Source organism: Poecilia reticulata, linkage group LG10 (assembly GCF_000633615.1).
Source record: "Poecilia reticulata strain Guanapo linkage group LG10, Guppy_female_1.0+MT, whole genome shotgun sequence".
Classification (NCBI taxonomy): Eukaryota; Metazoa; Chordata; class Actinopteri; order Cyprinodontiformes; family Poeciliidae; genus Poecilia; species Poecilia reticulata.
The window spans coordinates 11158298-11182524 of NC_024340.1; the positions used below are offsets into that span (position 1 = coordinate 11158298).

Genomic DNA, 24227 nt, shown 5'->3' on the forward strand with positions numbered 1-24227 from the left:
TAAGGCTGGTTGTTTTTTGAACTGGTACCAGATTGTGAAATGAATAACCAGCAAAGGCACCAGCAGTGCAGCCTGCCCGGAGCTGCTTTAGATTCAGGTTGGTGGAAACAAAGAGAAGTGTATATCATGCTTCGTTTCAGGGAAAATGACTTAATGACTCTTAATTTCTTCCAATTAGGTCACACAGTTTTAATAGTGGATCTAAGCCTGCAGTTACGGTGGGTTGTGGAGAAATCTCGTAGCAGTCGGATTTTTTATTTTTATTTTTTTCATTTTATTTTATTTTATTAATGGAGGACTTGCCGCTCCCAGCCAGGTGGAAGCGAAGGAGTAATAAATGTAGCCCAATACATCATCCGCAGCACATTACAGAGGAGCTGGGGGGGTGATTATTCATGCCGGCAGGGGCATGAACAGACCTTTCAGAGGTTCATGGGCTCAAACTTTGAAAAGGGCGTCTCCGTCATCCTTCTCAACAGGGTAGGTAGATTCTCCCCATGGCTCCCATCTTGTTGACTTATCYGCTAGCTTGTATTTAAATAGCAGGAAACGTGTGATTTTCTCGTTTGCTTTTTTTTTTTATTGCTTCCGACTTTATTTGATGAGTTTGAATTGCTCGTGCGTGTATTTACAGTGACCTTTTGTTTATTTTCATGCACTTAAAGTAATCACCATTGAATTCTTTTTACTACAATCATCAATCGGTATCAAACAAAGCAGCGTGCAATTTGTGGTGCTTAAGAGTAGATTGTTAACTCCTCTGAATGCAGTTGTATAAACCATTCTATCAAGTCCCACTGAATCTTAAATCCTAGAATTAGCTTCTCAGATGTAATCAAGTCTTAAATTACCTCACTTTCCTGGAGTCAACTTTTCTCGCCATCAGCAGCTTTTCTCGAGTCAATTAAATGCTCTTATGCTGATTTAGTTAGAGGGCGGGGGATTATAGTGTTGCAGGACGCTCAGTGAAGGTGGTGCACCATGCCTTAATACAAGTATTGCCACATTGCAATCACAAACTTTATCGTAACTTATTGGGATTTTATATTATTGACAATAAAAGAACTGACATTTTAAAGCAAAGGTAAAAGAACATTGATTTGTTTACAGTTTCCTCTGACTCACCACATTGTAAAACGCAGTGTCACTCTTTCATGRTCTGTCTCTGAATGGTAAGCATCAGGAAAGCATTTTCAAGTCTTACATCCACGGATTTTCATTTGGATTTATGTCTGGACTTTAACTGTGCCATTTTAGCACATAAATATTTTCCCTAAACCTTTCCGTTGTAGTTCTGTCTGTACATTTATTGTTATTGACCTGCTTATAGGTGACAGCTTCACGTCTGTTGCAGGAGTGTTGGTTTATTGCCACACATGGTGTTTTGTGTGTAAGCCAGAAAGTTTCACTCTGGTATCTCCTAACCAGAGCACGTTCTTCCACATGGCTTCCGGAAAACTGAAATTGGGAGTTGTTATGACTTCCCCCCCAGTCACTACACATCAGTGGACCAGAATGTGACAGGGAGAGAACTTAAACCACAGTCGCCTCGCAGATGTCATGGGCCTGAGCCTCTAGTAGAGGTGATGGGGGGAGGAAATGAAATCTGTCTTTCCTCTGAAAAGGAATGTGGGCAGGGGTTGTTGGGATTGCCACTGGACATACTGCTCCGATCCTTCACCGCATAGAAGAAAGTTGGCGTTTTACACAGTGACAACCATTTATAACTGCTGAACAGAAGCATTTTCCTCAACTCATTGATTCAGGGAGGTTGTGTCATTTATTACCAGCTCTCATGGTACATTTGTTGTTTTCAGATTCACTCTSCAGATCTRCTGGTCTGGAGGCAAATAGTCTCAYTGAAGCTTTGTTAGGGGGAGAAGGTAAACCCTCGGCATACAAATGTTATGCTAGTATTGTTGCTGCAAGAAATGTGACTTAAATTATATTTAAATGTATTTTTTCCTTTTCATGTGCTAATTTTTTTTATTTTATTTTTTGGTTAATAATACCACATAATCAGTAAATCATAATCACCACCTGGAAACTAAATATATGCAGAGCAGACATGACTACAATCAGAGCATTATTACTAATCTGGCTTTAATTACAGAATTTCATGCGCTGCCACTGTTCATTTTTCTTCATGAGATTTAGAGAGAAGGGGAAAAAAAAAAAACCTTCTGATTGCAAAGATGTGAGCCATGGATACAGCTAGCTTTTATATACAGGGCTGCTTTGACAATCATGTCTTTTTTGTTACAGAAGATCTTAGAATTTACAAAAATAACATGACAGTGCTATCTGTTCAACATAATTCTGTCTGAAATATCTTTCTTCTGTGCTCCGTGCTTTTCTGCCGCTCCTTCTATTTTGTTATAATAAAGTGTTGGTTTGTATTTAGAAGCAGAAGACTGGAAATGTGATGGTTTAATGTGCAGAATGCAGACTTTGGTATTCATTAAATTAAACAACACAGACTGTTTGTTTCAGAGTCTAACCTAACAAATATTGTAGGGACACAATGTACTCTTAATACACAATTGCTATGTCTTCTTAGTGACCACTTTCAAATAATTTCATCCACTCTGTACGAGTTAATTTGCACTCGCTGTAGACTGGCAGCACCTCTGCTCCTCTGAGGTACAGTCTCAGCTTGTCTCTGTTTCAGATCTCGCTGTTTTTTAACCTTTATAAAATAGTGTTTTTCTGTAGCCCTTATTTGCTTTAGTAGCTTGTTTTTCTGGCTTAATTTGTTGATTGTTTTCATTGTCTCGTTTGAAATTTGTTTGTGTCTCACAGGGCAGCGCCGAAATGAAGTTATTACTTGAGAGAGCTTGGCTATTAGATTCTCCCTAATTGATTCTTTCACCTGCGAAGGCTGAGCAACATCTCTGTTATTTAATTTAGGGAGCTGGAGAGGAAAGACATTTACATTTTTGAATTGAAGCTYGATAACAGATAGTTTAAAAAAATCCAAATTCATTGTTGAGTTCACATTTGGATTCAGAACTTGCTGCAGGATTATTAATATGTATTTTCTAATTCCTAGGTGTTTCGGAGCCTGTCTTTTCTCCTGTTCTTTTGAAAATGACCAGCAGTGCTTGGCTCTCATTCACCTGAAAGTTAAACCATATCCTGCCGTCTTGGAGGAATTGGCTCGTCATTTAAAGAAAGGAAATGTTCCAGTGAAATCAGGCCTGTCGTGCTAGATTTACTATGACTAACATTTCCCCTTCTTGGAAACTGAATTGTCATTAAAACCAAATTGACAGGATGGTTCGTTCAAACGTGGCCTTTCTGTGCCGACACCTGCCTTGCATTCAAAGCATCACCTCAAAGAAACCCTGAATACGGATCCATTATCCAAATGACATTCAAATGCTCTCGGAGTGAGCCTATAGTTTAAGACTTCCATTTTCCAGGTAGTTTTACAGTCAAACAAGAAAAGCCCTAATTGCAGTAAGTCTCCAGGACTCTATTTTCTGCTCCACTCTCAAGAAAAGAACAAGCCGACATGCAGACTCAATTTATATAAAAAAAAGGTGTTCTTATTAATTTTGATAATGATCTGTCTTGCAATTGCAGCACTTTACGCCATTTTTCAGTTTTATGAGCGCCGCTCGACAGCCCTGATAAGATTAGTCCACTATCTTCATAGGTTGAAATCTATTGGTATATTTTCCAGGAGCAAAGTGCCTCTTTTCAGATATTTATTGCCAGTCACCTAATGCTTTGCTATTGTTCATGCACATTATTGGGTTGGATKTKGRGGCAATTTCTGTCTCTGTAATGTAGAGCGTGGCCATCAAGGCTCTTTATGGATTTGGAGAAAGCAGARAAGGAAGAAAAAAGCTCTAGCAGCTGCTGTTGTACCTGCGGTGGGAACTGGGGGGARAAAAGGTTGAGTTTGCTGAGCACAAACACGATAATAACAAAGCAGACTTGTTGGTTTTTCCCTTTTATTGCATTCGCAATGTGAATATGACAGATTGAAAGGCACTAGTCTCTAAAAGATGACCTTAAAGGGGACAGTTTATAGAGTTTGCGAAAGTGTGTCTGTAAATGTGAGTGAGAGGAGAAAAACAAAGCTGTGATCTTAAATTCACTTTGCTTCTGCGTCAGCTGACTCAACCTTTGTGTTACGATGATGAACAGAAGGGTTTGTCATGTTGACCATGACTTAAATACAATATAACAGATTTGGTTGTTCTGGACTGAAAAGGAATACAATATTCACTTTACTGACTGCAGAGAAATGGACTTTCTCTTTGAGCAAATCTTCCCCTTCTCCCYCCCTAAGAGATACTTGTGTGTTCATTCCTGCTTTGCAGGCTAAACTGTAGAAATGTTATTACATCTTGTCTTTTTTGCACACTGAACAGCAAATGATTTTTGGATTTTGGTGTTTTAAAACAAGCAGTTCACAGGCTCAGCAAGATTACATTTTCAAAGGTCATTCGAGTTTTCTGCACAAATAATGACAGAGCTTTAAATATCTTCAGCTGGCACACTCCAAGTAACCATGCCGGCAACACGTAGTACACGTTCTGCACMCCTGTGCACACCCGTTACTCATACACTGCTTATCAACACAGACTTTAAACATGAGATAAATTTTAGTTTGAACACAGAAAAACTAAAATAACAAATCTCAGAAATCTGAGATCAGCTCTTGAATCGAACCTTCGAAACAGGTGATGTACTTTTTTCTTTACAGCTCTGAAAGACATTTCATACTTTGCAGAATATCCACTTCATATTTCTCAGAAATCAAAAGCTATATGCATCAAGAGCAAGTTGCAAGAGCTCCCTAATCAGAGCTATRAAAACAGAATTGTGGAGAATGAGTAGGCCGAAAGTTGGCAAGTTCTTCATTTTCTATATGTATCTGAACTATATAGTGAGCCACCTGAATATGTGTTTAATTAAATCGGTTAATCTGTATTTTGAAAATTAGTCTTAGGAGCAAATTTTGTCCCCATTAAATAAAGCGAATAATAACAATAATGTTTTCCAATCCCGCTTGAAATGAGCACAACAACACTGACGATCGTAATCATTTTTAACAACCCAGGATTTCTATTTAAAAACATTGCTAGAAGCGTTGTACAGTGAAAAATTTATGGAACAATAAATAATTAAGACAACTTGTGTTGTTTTTGCAGTGCCTTCATCGTACCTGCACTTCAAAATGTCACACAAACGTGTGAAGCCAGCCGGTCAAAACAAAGCCAAGGTTTTCTAAARGAGGGCGGCTAGTTGTGGCCTTTCCGCACCTCCCTGTTTAGAAYCGGTTCAGATTCAGAGGGTTGACGACACATGTCCGCAAAACRCAAACTATCAAAGCTCAGAATGTTCAGAGTGAAAGGGTCATGTTGCATGGAGAGAAACGGAGTAACAAACAAAGTCTGTGTTTATTAATTATAATTTCATTAGAATAGGCCCTAATGTCATAGTTTTAGGGTTTTTCTATCTAATGTAATAATAATAGTCCTGTAATTACTTTTCTATGTATTCTAGATCAATTTTGTCCAGTAATGGTGGACAAAATTCCTTTCATTCACTCCTTTCAAGCTCCTTTCATTCACTTTGCATGACATGCCATGAACATTACATCGCATTTTAGTTTAGGAAAAATGTTAAATCAGTGTAAGCCAAAACTTTCTGACTCAGGACACAGTAAGGCRAAATGAAAGATTTTAGCTGGAGTGAAGAAGACGTCCTGTAGCAAAGCAGAGAGCATGAGAAAAAAAAAGAAATGATAAAACCTTTGAGTTGTGCTTAGTAAGACGTTACGTCAGTACTCTAAACATGCGTCGTTCATTTTAGAATGAGATTCACACCGTATATTCCTAAAAGTTAGATTAACTTTTCAATTCATSATTCCTGRGTTTGAAAAACTGCATAATTTCGAGGCACTAAGACATGTGCCAGGTTCTGGTTGTGCCGGCTCCCRGGTGTAGGGTGCTGCGTGTCTTTATGTGTTAAAGGCRAGTTGACGAGTTAAAATAATACGATTTTTAATAAGACAAATCGTTGTGTGGCACAGRGTGTAGGAAATTAAATTGTGYAGGCATCAGCAGTCCAGGCCTGAAGTAGCTTAAATCCCATTACATCACGTCTGATCTGCAGGGTTAAAGCAGAGCAAGCGCCGTGCTCAGCTGGGTTACCTTCTCTTTAGCTCTGCTTTATACAGGCTCCACTGCTGCTAATGCAGAGGAAATTAAAGTCTGATGGGAAAACAAGTAAACAATTTTTGGAACAGGATCTAATGCTCAGTTCCTGTTTCTAATTTACCATTTCTTTTCCGTTTGTGTTGTTTCTGTGATTTTCTCCTTGTTGACGTCTTCAGTGACTGCACATCAGCTTCCATCATTATTATTATTAAGCAGATGTCGGTGGGCAGAGCATGTCCCCAAAGTTGGCGTACATCGTTCTTAATACACATAGCTGTCAATGGAGCTGTGTGCATATTATAAGTGTGATTACCAAAGCACAGATAAAGGCCAAATGACATGAGTCATTCTTATTTAGAACGACATTCGTTAAAGTGAGAAGGTTAAGCTGTCTGATTTTGACCGCGGTTCATCTGGATCTGTGTTTTTCCCACTTGCTGGTGTGAACGTGACATGTGACATGTGACATGTGGCACGTTCACGTGCACACGCGGCACTCACACACTCTCGGCCTCATTTTAGTCACCAAAGTTAGTATTTCAAATCAAAGCAAACCTTGTTTAATTGGCTGAGAAAATTTATTCATTTTGTAAAGGTAGCTTAATCTAAGATGTAGGAGACGATGTGATTTGTGCATTGAAAGCGACGCTTCCTCCAAAACCGATTTGTATTCATGCGCTGCTGAGCCAGAGCCACTGGTGTGTCTTTGCTTGTGGTTTTTATGTTAAGAGGACTGGAAAGAGGTAGAGGAAGAAAGAGAGAGATGGGGGGGGGAGGGGAAAAACTTGAAAAATAATCAAAAAGCTGTTCAGGTTGAAATGAGTTTCCCACTCTTCATGCTTGTGCTGCCTAGGACTGATACCCTAAACACGCGTGGAGTTGAGATGTGCTTTGGTTATGCTTTGGAGGGAAAGTCACATCAGATAACCAGCTCTGCCTTTCATTTCTAGACAGGTTCACACTTATCTACATAATTCTCAGTCATATTTCTCTTTCAGGTCCACAGCCTCCGAATTGAAGGCTTTGCATCTTGTGCACACATGTCGCTGTGGAACAAACATTTGTCTTTGGATTGTGCTCTTCCTACACTTCTGCRTGTCTTTCTCTTACAACATTCATTATTCTTTTCAACCTCGTGGCTTACAGAGGCGGGGGACTTCATTGGACTTTGCCTCTAACATTAGCAACATATCTGTGTGGTCACAGTGCAAAAGGCTTATTGTTGCATCAACTACGTAGATAAAAGGATCATACTGGCTGTCCTGTTTATGCTTCAGATAAAATATTTCAGTTTTATTGGGCAGCATTGAGTTCAGGTATTTGTGATACCAAATAAGTTATTCCTGTTGACTTTACAGCATTTTTAAAAATGTTTATCTGATGCCTAAAAAAAAATTCATTGTTTATTACATGTCTCACAATACAGCCACATAAAAAGGTAAACAGAGAAGAAAAAATTAAAGTTGGATTAAGCAAAAATACTATGCTTTCTGACTTTATTAATATGTAAAAGCGGTTACGTGTAGGCGTACAACTAAAGAGAGCTTTGAATATTGAAGGGAAATATCATGATAGGAAATTAGATATGGCTCGATAAAGAAATTCAAAGAAGATCTTATTGATTGAGAGCTTTTAAATTAAATACTTTATGCAGACCAGACTGTAAGTGATTCATGCCGTTTTTCCCGTCCTGCGTTTAGGGATTATCGCTAAAATTATCACGAAAAGCACAGCTTTACAGTGAAGGCAGCCTTTCAATAAAAACCTGTCTTTTTTTTTTACTTAACACAAATGAGAATTTTAAAATAACACAGAAACATGATTTTAGGCTTTTCAAAGGGCACCTTCATTTGGCCTGCTATTCATAAACACAGCTGATGAAACTAGTTGGAAAAGTTTCAAAATGAGCCACGCTGTTTTCACTGCTGTTTTTATTGACCCAAATAGAGAAGATATAGCTGCTATTAAAACTAATATTGACTGGCATTATATTAAATGTTAAAACATGACCAAATATTTGTTTCCACGACTCATGAGGACACACAATATGAAATTTACAAGAATCCTAATTTATTTGTCTCTTTTTTATCAACTAGAGTACTTCTAAGCTAATCACAAACTGTGTCTCTTATCAATCTATAATTAATCAGTCCAAAGTTTACATGACTTTTTCAAGCTAAAATGGTCCTAATGCCAAAAAACCCCCACTGAATTTACTCCTCGACAAAAGTTTAATTAACATGAAACTGTATATTAGGAAGCCTTTGTTCAGTGTAGTATTATTAATTGTTGGCTTGATCAGTCCTGATATTTTAGAGTCTAAACGAGAAATGATCAATTGCACTTGAAACTCCCTAAAGTACCAGAGTTGAGGAACGAAAGTCAGGGGAGAGCAATCCCCTCAAGTTTTTTTTTATCTTTTTCATGGGACTAAGAGTAGAGTTTGGTTTGAGAACCTGAGGGCTCAAGTGGAAGTATGAGGCTTTAATAATTCAGTAATATGAGAAGCTTGACCACGAAGGACCCTAAAAATTCAAGTCAGAAATTTTAAATTAATGCTAAAATAGGCAGGGAACAACTATAAGAGATATTAAAACATGAGTGATATGACTTATTCAGTTTCTCATTTTGTTGTTCAAGTGCCACAACAAAATGAGAATAACAAGCAGAAAAAAGGGGAGAACGTGCAGTAGAAGTCTGAAGGAGTAAAAGACTTTGTAACTTTCAAGAGACACGGAAATCCTAGATTCCTTAGGCTGCGCTTAATAGCTGAGTTTAAAAGTCAAATCTATTTGCTTTCTATTTGCTTTCTTGGTCAATGATCAGACACTTGACTTTTTCTCAGCTTCTGTGGAGGAAGTTCATTTTTACCCAGTGTGGAGTTTATTTTAGGGACTCCATTAATTTAGGCAGTTTATGGGATCTGGATGTGGTATGCATAAAAGCGATTAGAAGCATTTTTAAATCTGTTATTGATTTGTCCAAGCAGGCAAATATGTAGTAAAACCAAAAGTGGGGCCACTACAGAGCCCTGAGGTGCCCAAAATATTAGATGAGTAGAATCCTGCATGTTGTGGTTTATCAAATACTAAAGCTTCTTTTTGAAATTGTGGACTCTGCTCCAATCCCCTCCAAATTACAAAGTCAGTTCATTTGGATGGTATGATCGACAGCATCTAACACTAACTGTAAAAATCCCAAGTGTTTGTCCATTATCATGTCTGGACACTTTATGTAAAACAGCTTCTGTTGAAAGTGTTTTACAAAAATCAGATTGATAGTCATCAAAACTTTGTGTTGTTGTAGAAAAACTAGACAAAAATGTATTTTTTTTCTACAAAAAATACAACAGGATTGTTTTTTTTTTTACATTCTTCACTTATAAATGTTGTGGTATTTTAATATCCTGTGTTACAAAATAATGACCTGAGATCTCATTATGCTTAATTTAAGCAAGCTTTAAACTTGTTGAAAATGAAACTTTCATGTTTTTTTCCACCAAATGTGGATTTCTGAACTATTAACTTGAGTTAAAACATTAGTGCTGTCGTTTCTAAACAAGTGTGAACTTGTTTCCTTTGCATTATTTGAGGTCTGAAAGCACTTATTTTGACCATTTCTCATTTTCTGCAAATAAATATAAAATCTTTTGCTCGGAATTTCGGAGACATGTTTTCAGTAGCTTGTAGAATAAAAGAACGATGTTAATTTTACCCAAACATATAAAAAGTAAAATCAGAGAAACTGATCACTTTAAGTGGTTTCTTAATTTTTTTTTTCCACAGCTGTACATACTTACCTGAGAGCCAGTGGCAGCAAGGATAGGCAAACTAAATACTGTTTGTACAGTGAGAGCAATACTTCTTTAAGTAGAAAATTCATTCAATTGCAAGTTTAAATTCATTTCTCAGTTGTTCTCTGTCTCATTAAAAGAATCCTTTAAATTTCTTTTTTCTTTTTTTTTTTTTTTTGGAGGGGGACGACTGAAACACTTGTCTGATATTTTAATGGTGGGCTGTAAGTTAAGTCTTATTGGGAGTCCCTTCTAAGAACTACTAGCCTGGTAAATTACCTGCAGAAACTTGGTGCTGGCTTTTCTTTCCGGTTATTAGAGTTGAACAGGTGATGCTTTCTCCCAGCCTTGTTATGCATTATACCTTTGTGTTGTGTTCTAACTCTCTGTCATACGCTGCAAAGCCTCTGAGCTCTGTCACACTAATTAGATAGTTCAAGTCATCCTCCATTTGTTTCTACCCAGATCCTTGCGAGGAGGATGGTACACACTGACACGAGGAGRAAGAGGAGAAGGAACAGGCAGTTAGAGGTGGCTGATGAGTGTCACTGGGCTCAGTAACAATGGTTCGTGTCAGAAACCCTTTGAGAAGGAGGGATTTTTTTAAGGGGTTTCTGCAGACACAGGCAGTTAGGTCCTTTGCATTTGTTGTGTCGTTTCCCAGCGCTCAGGGGACACATGGCATGTCGAGTTGATGCAAACCTTAAAAATAAGGCTTTTTGTAAAATTAGAGATGCCGTATGAAAATGTGTTTTTAATCCATAATTTGTAATTTCACTTAATAGTAAGTAAAGCTATAGCGAAAGGAAGGATTTACAATTATTAGTAATTTATTTTTATCTTTTGTAGAGAAACGCAAAGTAACGTGTAATTGTGATGTTTCAGATAATAAATGGTTTTAAAAATTTTGCAGATGGGAAAAATAGAAACTGCAGTTTCTATATTTTCCCCCGATTCTTTCGATAAAAGCTAGTTTCAGGAGTCGCCTAAGTTATAAGTTCATATGTTCTGTGAAAACCTCTGAGGTTTGTTAGTGAATATTAGTGAACAAACAGCATCGTGAGCAAGCCATTTTAAAAATCTGTTATATCGACTGTTTCTCATCCATTTCTATAATCATTATTCCATCATAAACTCTCATAAAGACCTGATTAAATCATGTTCTGATACATTTAACCTAATTAACTGGAATTCTGTTCTTTCGTTGGATCAATTTTTCCTCCTCATCAGATTATTCCAGCAGCCAAGTCTTCTACAGTATTTGTGCAAATTTATTGTACTTTTATGTTCATCTGTTATTGATAAAAGGATTAATTTGCYAATCTAAATAGGATCTTTACCTCTTTCTCCTTCTATTATGAGTTTTAGACCTCTTCTTTAAAAATGTAAGGATTTTTCTTTATTTCTGTCCACGTTACTGACTGCTACTGTTTCCTCCTCTGCCTGCTGTGAGCTTCATAATCAACTTGTGTATGGATAACCTTGTTTCAGGCTAGCCGTAAAGGGACGACAAATCCAGAAGTGCGTGCATGCCTCGGATAGCAGCGTCTGAGCCTGCGCCTGTCCCGCTCAGCTCTGTATGTCTGCAGCTCCTTTGAGGCTTGCTTGCAGTTATTAAGTCAGATGTGTTTAAATCTCTGGAAAAAAAAAAAAAGAAGAAAAAAAACATTCACCACTGAAGTCGACCAGGTGATTTTCTGAAGATTTCTACTGAAATGCTAGCAAAAGCACAGTCTTTTATGTTTTATGTGTAAGCTACATAATGTGCTTCTTGTGTCTGGAAATATTTGCAAATGTTTGTTTTTCTTTTTTTTCTATTTTCTAGAACATTCTGCAGCCATGTTTCGTTCAAAAAGCGTCATCAATTTGGACATTTTTATTTTGTCGAGGATATTGAATATATTCTGTTTGTTGAAGTATAAATATGCTTTGAGCTTTTTCATATTCTTAGTACACCGGAAATAGATGGATGCACAGTCACAGAGAGTTTTAGAAATCTTTGCATTTAGCCACCTTTACTCCGACGTCCCTAAATAAAATCTAGTGCAGCCGATTCCCTTCAGAAGTAACCTAATTAGAAAAGGCAGCCCACCTGTGTCTAATTTAATCTCCTCGTAAATCCAGCTGTTCTGTGAAGGCCGCTTCTATCGTAATTATGTGAATTAATGCAGTCATTGCTAGTTGGTGAAGAATAATGCATCCAAGAAAGCCCAGTTGTTTTACCTTGAGTCGCTGACTTTGCAGAAATCTCTCGTCCTGAACAAGCACGTTTGCTGAATACTCCACAGACTGCTGCATATACATATCTGCCTGGTAACGACGCACATTATATTTTTAATTAGTTCATCCAATCCCACACAAACAGACTGCTGTAAGTGCTCTGACAGGAAATGTGTGGTCAACTCTGAGATGCAAACTTTCWGAATATTTTCCTCAGTAAACTACATAATTGTGATTCAAATTTTATATTTTTTTTGTTTTTCTGAAAGGCACGATGACTCACCGCTGACATTTTTACCCTTAAATGCTCACTTTTATTCTTTGTGGGTTGAAAACATTGCTCTATGGGTCTGGTATTACACATTCTTCCCTAAACTTTGTTATAAAAGAAAGAATATACAGTATGTAGTTTGGCTAATGACTGAATTTATAGAGCAGCCTAATGAGTTTATTTGAAAGTCACAGCCGGCGATTAAGCCCCCTATGCACAGAACTAATTGTTGAAAACGCTGGTTTAGCCCCAAAGCTTGACTGTCTGCAGAAACATCTGGGGCTGAGAGGGGGACAAAGCGTCAGCTGTAGGACTTGAGTGATGAATATGAATATTTCTTCCAATTTAGACTCGTAGTCAACACTGCTAATGACTCCTCCAAGAATAGGACCGTCGCTTCAGAATCACACGTTTGACCACGCAGCCATTAAGAAAACACAATGATAAATTTGTCTCGCACTCTTGGTTGTTGGGCACAGATTTAGGTTCTCAGCTGTTCATCTGGAAGAATCACTCTGAGCTGTGTGTTCACACAAACACTTTTCCCACACAAACATGCATCTCACTTGCGCTCCCAAAATGTCAGCTCTTTTACACTGACAGGGACTTAAAATGRTCTCGTAGGGTTCAAGGCAAACGTGTCTTTCAACACGGCGCCGACTTGAAAGCGAGCTGAAAGCTAAGGTGTCGCAGAGTGTCGTCCCGGCGCCGGTGGTAAACGGCGACGCATGGTTCCCCCCCCCCCAACCCTCTTCCCGCCACTGAGGCGGATCTTCAAACAGATGACAGGAAAAATTAATAAACAGGAATCAACAAACCGGAAAAAAGCAAACGTGTAAGCTCCTGTTTGAAGGTGCAAGGCTCATTAATTGTGTTGATGTTTGCCGTATTTGCACAAGCTGACTCTCAACTTTTTTGTTTTCTTTGACAAACTGATTAGTGACATCATGTAAAAAACCACTTCAAATTTTTTATGTTTTTTTAAAGCGCTAACCGTTTGGTGAAGTGGCATTTGAACATTTCCACAAAGGTTCATGAGTGCATTCAACCGATCTCAGGAATGCTTTTGGAGTTTTGCCAAGAAGGAATAAATGCAAACAGATGCACTCTCCTGCAGTAAGACAGCAGCCAGTTTTGTACTCAATTAAATAGGAGAGGGTAGCAATAAAGTCATTTAGCATGCGAGACCGATTTACATACTCACCAACATTCTCCAAGGCCTTGCTTCTCCTTCTGTCCTTGAATCAATAGATTTCTCTTTTTTTTTTTTAAGTGTCTACGTCCATCAGATGCAAATATGACCTGATAAGGTTCGCGTTGCCATTGCCGCCAGTTCTCCCACATGTTTATGAAATGCAGTGTGTTCTACGTGTAGCTATGAACGCAGCAGCCGGTGACAGTAACTGATCGTTTTCTAGTTCGGTATTAATGACCCGTGATGTTCGCAGATTCTCTTTGCTCGCGTAACTCCCTGGCTTCCTTTAACTGAAAATATAACAAATCTGTTTCTGAGCATTTTTCCTCATTTGCATTCTTGCATTTTTTTTGTTGTTATTTTTATCGTGTTTTGGAAACGTGTGTGCTCGTGTTTTTGGATTCTACGTATGTGTGTGTGTGTGTGTGTGTTTGACACAGAACTAGTGTCTGTGGCCTGTGAAGGAGTGCTTGCTGAAGCATGGTTGTCTCAATGAAAAATGTACTCTGAACTGCAGACATGCGGAGGGGTAAATATTTGTCATCTTGGGGACAAACATAAATCAGTTAGCCACTCTTCAGTTTATATATGAAGGTGGATGGAGCTTTTTCTCCCTCTTGCACATCCAATTCCACTTCATTTTGTGTGTTTGATAACTCCCTGTATAAATGTTGTCACTGGTTTATGGATGGTATTTCCAAGAATGTTTGAAAATTGCTGCCGTTCCTGGAACCATTATGCACAAACATCAGACTTGGATTGATTACTGAATAAAGACAGTGAGTGCTTTAAAATCAAGCATGAAAACCACTCGAACAAAGCGAAGGATTTAGAGGAAAAACATCAACATCAGCGGATGAGAAATCTCTGCCCGTTAATGGCCGCTAAACTTGAAATTGTTTAATACTCTGGCTGGTAACTTTAATTGAATTAATTTCGGGGAACATCGTAAGGACTGATGGTGTCATAAAGCACTTGTTACAGCTGCCGTTCATCATTGTGATGTAAATTACGCCCAGTGATTGCTCAATGATGCCTTCCTTCAGGGACATGATGTTGTTTAAAAAAAAATTGTAATTGGCTCCAAAGGGCACATGATGTGTTGATGCCGTGAGGGAGAAACACAAAAGAGAGTTATATTTCCTCGCCGGCTAAGATTTTCTACCCTGCTGATATGCCCGTGCTGTAACAGCAGTGCGTTTTGCAATTTTGTTTTACAAGCAGATAGGGGTGAAATTAAAAAAATAAATAAATAAATAAAATACATGCACGTTTTACAGATGGTGATAAGACATGTTGACAGCAAGCAGTAGTGGAGGATAAAAGAGCATATGTATGTGGAATGTGGTTTTAAAGTGAGAATTGAGATTGGTGTGTACAAAAAAAATCAGTTGGAGATAATACAGCTCAAAAATATGAAAGATTAAGTGCAAAAACAMTTCTGAAAATAATTTTTTTTTAAATACTTCATGGTTTAGGCATGGTAATGTTTAATCATTTGGATAACAGTTAGTTATCCTTAAATGGAAAAAGTAAGTGGCTTGTTACTGTTGCTGTGTATGGTATTTTCCCCCTGACACATTCAATAAATTGATAATGTGTTATGTTATGAAATTATGACTGATGGGATTGTTGCTACCACATCTGTAATTTTGATTAATGTATTGAAAATTACAGATGCAGGTCATTTTAGGTGTGGTCTACCAACTTTGGACAGAGACAATCTTTCACACCCAGAGACTTTTGCACATCCTGAGAAATTATTTTTACCGGATGTTTACATACACCAAATAAAAAAATAAAAAAACACACATTTTTCTCACTGAAGTTAAATCAGTCCAAACTTTAGGTTAGTTAAAATTACCAAGACAATATTCTATTTGCTAAATGCCAGAAAACTTAGGGAGAACATTTCTAGAAGGTTCTGGCCCATTCCTTCTGACAGAACTGGTAGAACCAAGTCAGGTTCGCATACGCCTTGTCAGATCTACCTACAGCTTCTCCATAGAGTTGAGGACTTTGTGATTGCCATGTCAAAACAATGAGTTTGTTGTCTTTTTAAGTAAGACAGACAGAAGATCCTAGCTGATTCCTTAAGAAGTTTGCTCTAATTTTTCTATAAAATGGTGCCATCTATTTCATAAAGGGTATAAGTTCCCACAACATTATGCTGCCACTCCCATGCTTCACAGTTAGGGAATTACAAGCATTTTCTTTTAAGTAGCCTGGTAATTTGTACATCATAGTGCTAGAGCAATATTTGTGCTTGTGGGAGATTCATAGCTAAAATTGTTTGTATTGTAAAAAACTTTGTAATAGCATTTCATCTCCGTATCGCCCAGCTCTACTGCGGTTACATTATTCTATTTTTGGGTTTTAGAAGCATATCCAGCTGTCTCTTCCCCTGCATCGCAAACACTTCATCACGTCCTCTTCATGCTCCTCCTGTAGATGTGCCCCTGACTCGGGAGTTGACATGGTCAGCTGGACAGATGAGACATGGAGTCTGTTTGCAGCAGGAAATCTGCCCTGGACATCATGGCTCAGCACACTGACAGCTGGTGCATCCATGTTCTGTGTGTTTAGAAATACGTGCGTGTGCATTTGTGTATTTTGCCAGCTGAATTGTCTCTGAAGAAACAGCTGCAGCCAAATATGAGTTGAAAACCTTCCGCGTTTCCTTCGAACATCACGGTTTGCAGCCTTCCTGCATCACATCCGGCATATTGCACTGAATAAATCATTTTCATTGGCTGCCTGATTAGGCAGGGAGACATTTAGCCTCTAGTGTTTGTTGTTTATGCACGTATGCAATGACCTGTCGATGACCTTGCATGTTTTTGACACATAATGTCGGCCTAAGCCAATCCCACTCAGAGAGGAATGTAATGCAGAGCCTATGGAGCGACAGTATGTTTATTTAGTGTGTGCATTGACCTGCGAGAAGTCTGCTAAGTGGCTTATACTCCCCGTGTGTGTTTGTGTGCTGGATGACTTTGAAGTATGTTTTGCCGTGACAATAATCTAAGCCAATTTAGTCACCATCAGCCCTTCATTATGAGTTTGACATAAAGTAGTGCGTGACTGGAATGCCCTCCCATAAAATGATAATTTACTTCTCCAAAGAAATTACGTATTTAACCTCATTAACCTAAAGAACATGCAATAAAATGGAAGGCTTACCCCCCACCTCCTTTGAAGTGCACTCCCATGCACCCACACACAAATACAAATTGGAAACATCATCAAAAGTTAGGAGTTCATGCCAATTGTGACCCCTGCAAATGAGAAGCAGTGGCATGTTAACAACATCAAGCCTTACTTGCAACTCGTTGGGCTTCTTGTTGGGGATTTTCTCTCTCTCTCTCTGTCTCTCTCTCTCTGTCTCTCTCTCTCTCTCTTTGCTTGAATATCATCTGTCTTTTAAGAAACGATTAACCCGGCAGGTGTGAGGCAGGTCTCACCCACAGACTTCATCAGCCCACCTTTTTAGCGTTCAGGGAGTTTTTTTTGTTGTTTTTTTTTTTGGAGGGGATGTGTGAGGGAAGGTCAGTTCAGCCAACTAATAGTCGTGGTCACAAAGCTGAAAGTCACGCATTAGAAGAAGCTGCCATCATTAGGACCAACACGTTTTCAAACAGCCTGACCTGCTGCTCCCTCGCTGTTTATTAGCAAAGTTTTGGCTTCGCTTTAGAGCAATTATAGTCACTATTCATGATAAACCGTGGCCTTTTCCGCGACACCACGAGACAGGAGACACGCTTGCATACAGAGTAAATAATGTCAGGCGGTTGTGTGTAACGCGCAGAAGAGCTGCCATGTTTTTCTCTGCAAACGTGTGCAATACGGGAAATGTGCTGGGGAAAAACAGGGGAAATGGCAACGTGTCAGCGAGTGATGTATGTCGTTCATTGGACACAGAACATTTAGTTTTCATTAAGAGTTAAACACGTACACGAAACATTAATGGGGTTCAGCGACAGCAGCGCCGGCGCGCCTCTCTGAATCTCATCCTGATGAATTAGCAACTCAGCACAAGGGTGAAGCGAAGGAAAAAAAAACATGCAAGGAAAGAAAGACATGTGATGTGTAGAGGGGAAGAAACTGTCAGATAACATATTTATCTAGATTGGTATTTATAACACAACTTCATGTAATCCCCAACAAAAGCTTCAACGTGCTCTTAGGAGGAACAAAAAGCTCGGTGGGGGAGGGACCATGGGAGCAACAGCGGAGAGAAAGGTCAGAATGAGTGCTGCCGTTTCATTATGAGAGATGTGGACTCCTTTTCCTCTCCTGCTGCACAGGGAGTGATGGAGAAGGTTGTTAATGTCTGGCCTGTCAGCCATATTGGATTCAGGGCAGTAAATTAATATTACGCTCCTTTTAAAGGGGTTTTATTTTGGGATTTACTGATCTCCCCTGTGTGTCGGCAGCGTAAAGAGGTTATTTCCCTTTTTTCTGCTCTGTTCTGTGTCCGCTTGCTATCTCTCAAGCAGGGCTAATATGTTTAGAGAAAGAGAAAGCGTGTTCATAGAGGAAGGATCTGTGCGCTGTAGGCACTTTTGTGTCATCATGTGTTTGTTTTAAACATTTTTTAGGAAGCACAGAAGTCTGTCATAGACTGTAGTGAATTTTCCAAGCAGCTCAGAAGGTGTAGAGACGACTTACTGAGCTTTGCAAACTTATTTAGATGTATGGAGTAAAGAAAATAAGTAGCAGTAAATACATATGGAAAAAAAAAGCATTGAACACATTGTCATATTTTTCTGTTTAAATACAAAACTCTAATGGGGTAGGCGACATAAAATTCACAGCAGATGTCAAAAGCCCAAGTAATCCACACTTACAAATAAATCAAAGCAAATAAGCAATAAATATGTGTAAATATTAAGTGAAGAATACATGAAGTAAACGAGGTGCTAAAGGAATGGAAACTATTATAAAAGCACTCCATTCACGTCCCAATTAATTGTCAATTTGTGTTGGTTTGTCACATAAAATCCCAGTAACATACATTTAGGTTTGTGGCTGTAACCCAACAAATCATGAAAACTTCTGGGGGTTTCAGTACTGTCCCACATTGCTGTATCGTCCCCTTTCTTCCTCCATGTGCCGAGTTTATCATACAGGAGAATTAAGTAATTAGAAACACGTGGAGATAAGTGATTTTAAGTCAGTGGGCTGTTTTAACTGTGACTTAATCTTGAGACTCTGTCCTATCTGCTGTGCGGCGCTTAATGTAGGCCGGGTTAGAGTCCTGGCAGAAAAGCACTATAACACAGTGTGAAGTAGTCTTGTCACTGAGGCAGGATTTATGGCTGCTGGTCCATCAGCGCTGATGTTAAAAGGGCTGTGATTAAGCGCCGAAGTGAAGACACGGACTGTGCTGCCCCTGCGACCCAGCCAGGAGCACACAAGGCTGAGCGCTGTCACTGCTAACGCCACACCATACAAATCTGTCTTCCTCCTTCTCTTTGTCTGTCCATCTTCTACTGTCTTGTCCCGCATGCGTGCGCATGAGCTGAAATTTACCAAGGACGCCGAATCTCTGCATTTGATCTTCGCTCAGCAGTTACAACAAGGAGGCAGGGAATAGGCTCGGTGTCTACCTTGCAGACACAACTTCAAAAGCTTGGAAATATATTTCATTTTCTGTCTCTCTTCTTTTATTCTCCAAGGTTCAGAGCATCCGGCCACGGCAGCACTTCCCGCCGCGTTCTCAGACCTCCTGCCTCACTTCCTGGTGGAGCCTGAGGATGAATACATCGTGAAGAACAAGCCCGTGACCCTGTCCTGCCGCTCGACCCCGGCCACACAGATCTACTTCAAGTGCAACGGAGAATGGGTTCACCAGGACGACCACTTGATTGAGCGGACTGTTGACCCAGCCACAGGTACACAGAACCTACCCGTTGCTACTTGTATGCTGTGTATTTCTGCTTAGTTTGAACTAATATCAGCCTACTTTGTTTGATCATTTGTTCCAGTCGTCAGGTACGGACCAACATCTATCAGATGCATTATATAAAGTGTTTGTGTGCTGAATCTAAGGTCGGCAAATTGCCGGCGATTACTGTGCTCCAACAGACTCCTGGCTCATCCTCCAGCCTATTTAGCCTGCCACTCTCATAATAAGCACATTGGTTTCATTCTCAGAAATCTCCACAATCACCTTGGAGACCTGTTTTGTTTTTCCCTTTGTTGTGCTGCAGTCTCCCTCCGCCTCTCCCATTGGTGTCACAAGCATGTATAACACTGCAGTGGAGTGATTTAGAAATGACCTGCAAATTCAAACCACCCATTCACCGCCTGACGAGTGATTGGTCGCATACACAGATATGCAAATATGAACTGTGGCGACATTGTCAGTATAAGTTTGCAATTAATTTTTTTTTTTTTTTGCCTCTTTTCACGTAATAATTGTAACTGTGGGATTTCCTCTTGACGCAGCTGAAGTTTATATCTTCTTCAAGCTTATTTAATGTTGAATGAAAGGTGGGATGAATGTGAAAACAAAATTATTTCAATTTTATGTGCAAAATTATACGGCATCCCTACTAAAGTAAAGATGTGTAAAACAAGACTTTAAATTAATCCAATGTAACCTCACACTGATAAATATGAGTAGATTTATTTTGTGGAGACAAAATAATTGTTTTAATAAAAGCACCAGTGGCACAATTAGCGATGTGAATGCCTCGTATTGCCCTTTGGCAAAAAGACTCTGCTTAGTTTTCTTCTATTAGATTTCATAACCTTGAAGCGTACGCAGTAAGAAAGTTTCGACTAGACCCTTTTGCACAATATCTGCATTTTGGATTTGTACCACAACATCCTGTTCCACAATCCTTACTTTCTGGGATCTCATAGTTTTTGTGACTGATGTGGACCAGAGGCATATTGGTGGGTCGAGTTCAAACTTTTATCTTGTTAATAATGAAGCCGAATGTTTTTTTTTGTTGTTTTTTTTGTCCTTCCCTCAAACAAATGAATGGCATCTAAATAGAATCAAAGGCGTCTCAAACTCCAATCATTGGAGCCAGTGTACTGCTACCTTTAGAAATGTATCTGCATCAACACACCTGATCCAAATAATCGAGTCATTATCAGGTCTGTGTAGAACCCGACCACGTGCTGTGATGGTAATCCAGCTTTTTTCTTCTGCTGTGTTGAGCCAAGGACACATTTAAAAGTGACAGAATATCACCTCTCTAGAAGTGGAGTTTAAGACCACTGATCTGAGCGTTGTCATGGTGATGTAGGGGCCACTCTTTGATGCAGTTCTCCAACATTGAGCTTTGAAGTATTGTTTCTTTTTTTTTTTCTTTTTTAATCTCCCTTAGCATTTCCTTCACTGTGATGGGGAGCAAGACAAATATGGTTTCCCTTCCATTCTTCTAACCAGTGGCTTACAGAAATTTGGGCTGTGTGATACAAAATACTTGACCACCAGGGAAGCAGAAAATTAAAAAGTTCATAGAAATTCTGTATGAAAAACTTTTTTTTTTTTTAGGAAGGGTAATGGAATCCCCATAACTTTATCTCTGGTGACTAAATATTTTTCAGGTTGGATTTTTCAATTATTTTCTGTGTGAATTTGTGCTGCTGCAATATTTGACTTATTAAAGGTATTTTTGCACCTTTACAATGGGTGCAAATAAATGTAGCCAACACTTTATAAGCAAAAATAAACAAAAGGAGAAAAAAAACATAATCTATTATGCATACAGTGATACATCAGGTGCATTTTGAACTGCAGCTAAGCTTGCTGATGCTGCCAAAGACAGACAGCAATGGGATACAGTTTCAACAGGGTTTAGTTTCTGTAACTTTTTGTGTAGCCACATCGACTGTGGGTGAAAGATGAGCTGAATACACCTTCCATCTTTTTAATAACCCCTGTTGTCAAGCCCCAGACCCCTGCTACCATTCACCAACTCTTTTGTTGCTTGATCTCTTTACCTTTTGTGTGAGAAGTCTTGGTTTGATTCAGTTGTTGTTTTGGAGTCATCCTCCTGTAAATAAAGATGAAAACAGAGTCCATGGAGTTGACAGTGACACACATAAGGCAGTTTATGAGTTTGCATGATCATGTTGAAATGTCACAGCGTCAGAGTCAATTCTAATAAAAATGAATCATCGTAGTTTTTATTAAGAATTCCACCTCCTTGTCACTGTTACTGATATAAATGAAGTTGTTAAAAAATCTTTTGGGTTTCGTGAGCTACAGACAGTTTTAAAGCTTCAGCAAGCAATAATGTATGGTGAGCCATTGACTGTTTTGTTTTCTATGAGAATATCAGCTCTTGAGTGAAGAAACAAAAGGAAACTTTCCCATGGAGACGTACACTAATGCAGATCTTCAGCAACGTGAATGGACAGCAGGCTTTTAGTTTCATGTGCAGACGAAAGAAAACGAAAGTGTAATGCTGAAGACAGGAAGGAGAGATAATTAAAATAAAAGCATCTCGAAATGAAACTAATACAAGCACTCTAGAAACTTTAAAGTGGCCCCTTGAAGTCTTAAAAGGCCAGCTGAGCTTCAGATTAATTTTTAAAATTCACACTCGTCGAAGTGCTAAAAAGAAGACTTTGCTCTCTCTGCCTGTCTTGTTTGGGGATTTGTGGTGTGTCCAAACGGCGTGGTGAAGAGTCGATACTCCTCACTCCCTCCCGACTCCTCACCACTCTCTGTCACTCACAATCTGTAACTTTCAAATCATCTCACTAGACATCCGATGCAGATTGGGGATTGAAATCGTGATGGCGACATTGAGACACGCGCATCAATTAAGATGCACTTGAGTCTTTGACATCAGAAATCTGAAGATCAACATGCTGAAGACAGTGATGCAAATAGCATAAAATGGAGGTGCACGATTTATAAAATCTTAACCACCATCGCAGTGTGAATGTGTGCAACAGTGCGATCGCAAAGGACTGCTTTGATGCAATATTTGGTAGAGTACAATGTGCAGACACCAAACATGCCTAATGAGCATTGATACGCACAGTGGATTATATATATTTTACATACTGTATGTATATATACTATATGTATATATGCATATGCAATATTTTAGGTAATTTTTTCTACAGTACTTCTGATATCAGCTCTGTCACTGTCCATGTTGAACTGAAAATATGCAGCTGCCACAATTTCTCTTTACTATCCTTCATATCTACAGACTTTTTCATTACGACCAAATAAGGAGGCAAGTTATGTGCAAGACCAGGTTTTATGCTGCTATCAGACGGGTGACATCCTGGAGACTCCTCTTTTACTTTGACATGGAGATTGTGAATTGTTTTATCCCTATAAAAGAAGACGTGATGCAGGCTATAAACTGCAGAGTTTATGGGAAAACCAGATTACAAACCCAGCATCGCCCTGCCAGCATTTAATGATGATGCCCCATTTGCCGTGTGTGTGTGAGCTGTTGCAGTTTGCATTTATTTGTCTATGAAACAAATCTGGCATGCTGGCTGCCACGGACCCCCGCAGCAGTGAGGGACTCCATGTTTAGAAACCCTGTGAAGTTCAAGGCTTCCTCACAGCTCCCGCCTTCACTCTGTGGTTCCACAGCCTTTGATGCTGAATGTTTCATATGTAGACCTGCGCAGCTTTACAGAAAACGGGATGCTCCAAAAAGTGTAGCTGCACCTGCATCGATCTCTCAGGCACTCGTGCTGTTTAATGTCACTCGTGCCCCAAGGAGTTTGCCGACAGCTTGGTCCCAATCCCCGATCCCAAAAGCAACATGTATATGTGCATTACAGGCTTGTAGGGTCTGTCCTCTCGCCCTGGTCATCACCGTCATGCAGGACTCTAAACTTGTACCTGTTACCAAGCAACCAGTGCTTTTATCGCTCCAGAATCTGGCCGAGGGCAACGCCGTTCCCTAAGAAAGAGGGATTTTAAAGGATGGAGACTGGGGCTGTAACGATACATACAGTTCACAAGATGAAATGATGTGTGATTCAAAGCTCTGTTTTGGAGAGAAAATTTTAATTTTATTGTTTGTTTTGAAAACAGAGAGAAGAGCTTTCAGAAATAATAATAAAAAAGAAATGTTTTGAAATTCATTAGTGTAGAGTATTCCAGTTTTGATTTGGCTACTCGTTTAGGCTTGTTAAATTATAAATGTTTCCTAATGTCAAGCAGATATTTAAAATATTTCCTTTGTTCGCCATGCAGTTTATTATGTTCAGAGTTTATTATGTAAGTATATTAGTTTTTGAACTGGAAAAGATCAGTTCCAGTTCATATTGATTGATTTTTAACAAAATACTCTACAGGTTGACACTGGTTATGAAGTGATGGATCCATCCTAACAATGCAGATTAGGACAAATAAGTAACAAACGGCACATTAATCTTTATTGCACCAGGCATATGATTATACTCTATTTAATATACTGGTATTAAATAAATCCCCAAAGTCTGAACCTTTTACAGGACAGTGATTTCTGTTTACATTTATACTTCCATAAACATCAAAATTAATGAATGTCACAACAAATAGTGTTTGATATCAAGACGTTCATGAACAGAACTAAATATATA

At 39.0% G+C, this 24227-nt stretch overlaps 1 protein-coding gene across 4 annotated transcripts in view; it reads left to right on the forward strand.

Moving 5' to 3' along the window:
- unc5a (unc-5 netrin receptor A) overlaps window positions 1-24227 on the forward strand; it is a 171900-nt gene that overhangs the window by 65227 nt on the left and 82446 nt on the right. For all 4 annotated transcript variants that reach the window (XM_008419931.2, XM_008419932.2, XM_008419933.2 and 1 more), the window contains exon 2: window positions 19340-19555. In XM_008419931.2, coding sequence (XP_008418153.1) covers window positions 19340-19555 — 216 coding nt within the window. The remainder of the gene's footprint in view (window positions 1-19339; window positions 19556-24227) is intronic.